Below are 3,135 nucleotides of genomic sequence, written 5' to 3'. Positions count from 1 at the left end.
TCGATCCCCTCCTCCGCCATCCGAGTCACTGCCGTTGTGTCCTTGGGCAAGACACTTTACCCACCAGCTCCTGGTGCCACCCACACGGCTTTAAATGTAACTTAGATATTGGCTTTCACTGTGTGAAAACGCTTTGAGTCACTAGAGAAAAGCGCTATATAAAAAAATATAATCCACAAAAATGTTAGCAACTGCCATGTAAAGGAAAAGGGGTAAGATTAAATAAGCTTTGCTTCTTCCTTCTCCTTTTCGACAGTGTTGAATAGAGGAAACTGGAAATATGCGTGCACTTTGCCTGAACCCTGCATCCCGCGCTCACGCCAACAGAGACGACCGCAGGGTTCATCTGTGTGTTTATCCCCGCAAGAAAGACCAGCCCACTTGTGAAAATAAACCCCTTTTAATGCGACTATTATGACAGTACATTGTGTTGGGTTTGTGCTGGCAACACACAGACACACACACACACACACACACACACACACGCACAGGTGGTCTCTAAAACAGGAAGCGGGTGGAAAAGGTGGTTCCTCCACTCGGTGATGGAGTCCAAGTGATGTTGCCAACTTGGTCGTAAAAAGAAGGGAGGTAAAAAAGATATTTACAAATTTAAAGAGACTTTTTGAGGAGAGAAGGACAACATGGAGGTTTCTGTTCAACAGTGCGTTTGAGAGGTAATGGCAGGAGGTAGATGACGAGGTGGGGGGGGTTAGATGATGCCGTATTTGGCCAGGTCGCTGAGCTCCATGTCTCCGAAGGCCTCCCATGGGCAGACCACCGTGATGTCGGTGCCCAGACCCTCCATGCCCGGGATGTCGTCCCCAAAGCTGGGGAAAGACAATCAGATTAGTCGGGAAGCTCTTTTTTAGGGTCCTTGGCCCATGGCAAAGGACCCTATTGAAACTGCTGTGTTTTATTATTATTCCGCACCTACGCGGTGTAATTTGACCCCCTTAACATGCTTCAAAACTCACCAAATTTGACACACACGTCGGTATAGCAAACCTTCCCAACAAATTAAGCAACCAATCCCCCAAAATGAAAATTGCGCTCTAGCGCCCCCTAGGAAAAAATTACAGACAAAACTGCATGTAACTTCTGTTAGGAATGTCATAGCGACATGAAACAAAAACTCCTATGTAGGTCTGACTTAGACCCAATTTTCATACACTCAATTCTTGCAGCAAAAATCTACAGGAAGTTGGCGAAAAACCCCTTCAAAATAAAATGTTCGCAAAAAATGCAATCTTTGCCTCTTTGCGCTGTATTTTGACCCCTTTAAAATGCTTCAAAAGTCACCAAACTTGGCGCGCACATAAGGACTGGCGCATATTGCGATCTAATGAAAAAAACCAAACCCTAAAACTCAAAATTGCGCTCTAGCGCTATTTTTGAATAAAACACTGAAGAAACTGCTCCTAGGAAGAAAACACAGACAAAACTGCTTGTAACTTCCGGCAAGAATGTCGGAGAGACATGAAACAAAAACCTCTATGTAGGTCTCGCTTAGACCTACACAGAGCCTACAATCTATGACCTACATGTCATAGATTGACAACCCCCAACAAAAATCAACAGGAAGTTTGCAATCCCCCCTTCTAAACAAAAGTTTTGTAAAAACCGGTCACCTTTCTTCAAACATTATCTCCTCTGAGTGCGTTTGTTGTTTTGGCTTCAAACTCGCACAGGAGAGAGATTGAACCCTTCTGATTAAAAGTATAGAACAGAGTTTTGATAAGTTCTCAGGTTTTGATTTTACGCGCCTTCAAAGAACCCCTGTGCAAAGTCTCCTAAAAAATGTCATTTTTGCCTCTTTGAGCTGTTATTTGACCCCCTTAAAATGCTTCTAAACTCACCAAACATGACACACACATCAGGTCTGGCAAAAATTGCGATCTGATGAAAAAACCTAACCTCAAAACTCAAAATTGCGCTCTACCGCCTCCCTAGGAATACAACACGGACAAACTGCTCCTAGGAAGAAAACACAGACAAAACTGCTTGTAACTTCCGGTAGGAATGTCAGAGTGACATGAAACAAAAAACACTATGTAGGTCTCACTTAGACCTACATTTTAATAATTAACATACTTTAGCAAAAATCAACAGGAAGTTTGATATTTTCACTTCAATACAACAACTGCATTACTTTCACAATGAATTAAATTCTCAAAATAATGGCTCCAAGGCGTCTTCTAACGCTTATCCGGCCGTGGGTCTCGGGGGCAGCAGCCAAAGGCGGACCCGACCAACGCTGCTTGCAGCTTTAAATTTTTATTTTTTTTTAACTTTGGCTTCTGCTTTCTTTACCCCTTCTGTCCCGGTTTGGGGGCCTTGCTCTTGAAGGTGCGGGTCTGCCTCTGCTTGAACTTGGGCGGGCCCTTCTTGGGCGTGGTGGGGCCCGTGCTTCCGCCGGGGGCCAGGGCGCTCGATGCTGGGGGGGCGGCGTTCATTTTGATCTTGGAGGGGGAAAAAAAGAGAAAAGAAGAATGTAAACATGCTCTCTCGGCGTTGTGATCCTGTTAGCACTAATCTGCGCAGATTATGCAAATGAGGTCAGAGGGCAAGATTAGCGCTAATCCCAGTTTGAATAATTGCCTTCCTCCTAACGAGGCGGCAGCATTAGGGACACGTGTTGTCTTTTTTTAAAAAATCAGATTGATGACACGCTTCAGTTTGGGTTAATCATGATTAATCACAGTCGCTTACATAATGTCAACCAATAAAAAAAGAGTCCAAAAATGCAGTTTTATTTATTTTTTTATTAATCTTTTTGTTGTTGTTGTCAGAATACAGGTACATGTTTAAATTTACGGTCACTTGAATGCACCACATTTATGTTACCAGGGTATCAGCCACTTGCATGTGTATACATATATATATATATATATATATATATATATATATTGCCAGAATACTGCCACACTATTGAATTTACGGTTCCTTGAATGCATCACCTTTATTTGTTATTGGTCTCTTGCATGATTTAAATCAATTAAAAAAGAGCCCAATCTTGGGACACAAAAGTAATTCATTATTATTTAATCTTTTATATATAAAAAAAATTTTTTTTTAATATTTGTATTTTTGTCAGTATACAGGAACATTTTAAAATGTATCGTCACTTGAATGCAC

The 3,135-nt window shown here is 41.9% G+C and overlaps 1 protein-coding gene across 1 annotated transcript in view; it reads right to left on the bottom strand.

Moving 5' to 3' along the window:
* Window positions 1–381: 381 nt before the first annotated feature.
* LOC133541176 (retinal cone rhodopsin-sensitive cGMP 3',5'-cyclic phosphodiesterase subunit gamma-like) overlaps window positions 382–3,135 on the bottom strand; it is a 4,862-nt gene continuing 2,108 nt past the window's right edge. The window contains exons 2-3 of the mRNA XM_061884306.1: window positions 2,311–2,459; window positions 382–827 (exon numbers count right to left, since the gene is read on the bottom strand). Coding sequence (XP_061740290.1) covers window positions 710–827; window positions 2,311–2,453 — 261 coding nt within the window. The 5' untranslated portion in view covers window positions 2,454–2,459 and the 3' untranslated portion in view covers window positions 382–709. The remainder of the gene's footprint in view (window positions 828–2,310; window positions 2,460–3,135) is intronic.

Source organism: Nerophis ophidion, linkage group LG23 (genome assembly GCF_033978795.1).
Source record: "Nerophis ophidion isolate RoL-2023_Sa linkage group LG23, RoL_Noph_v1.0, whole genome shotgun sequence".
In the NCBI taxonomy this organism is placed as follows: Eukaryota; Metazoa; Chordata; class Actinopteri; order Syngnathiformes; family Syngnathidae; genus Nerophis; species Nerophis ophidion.
This window is presented reverse-complemented; position numbering and strand designations above follow the sequence as displayed.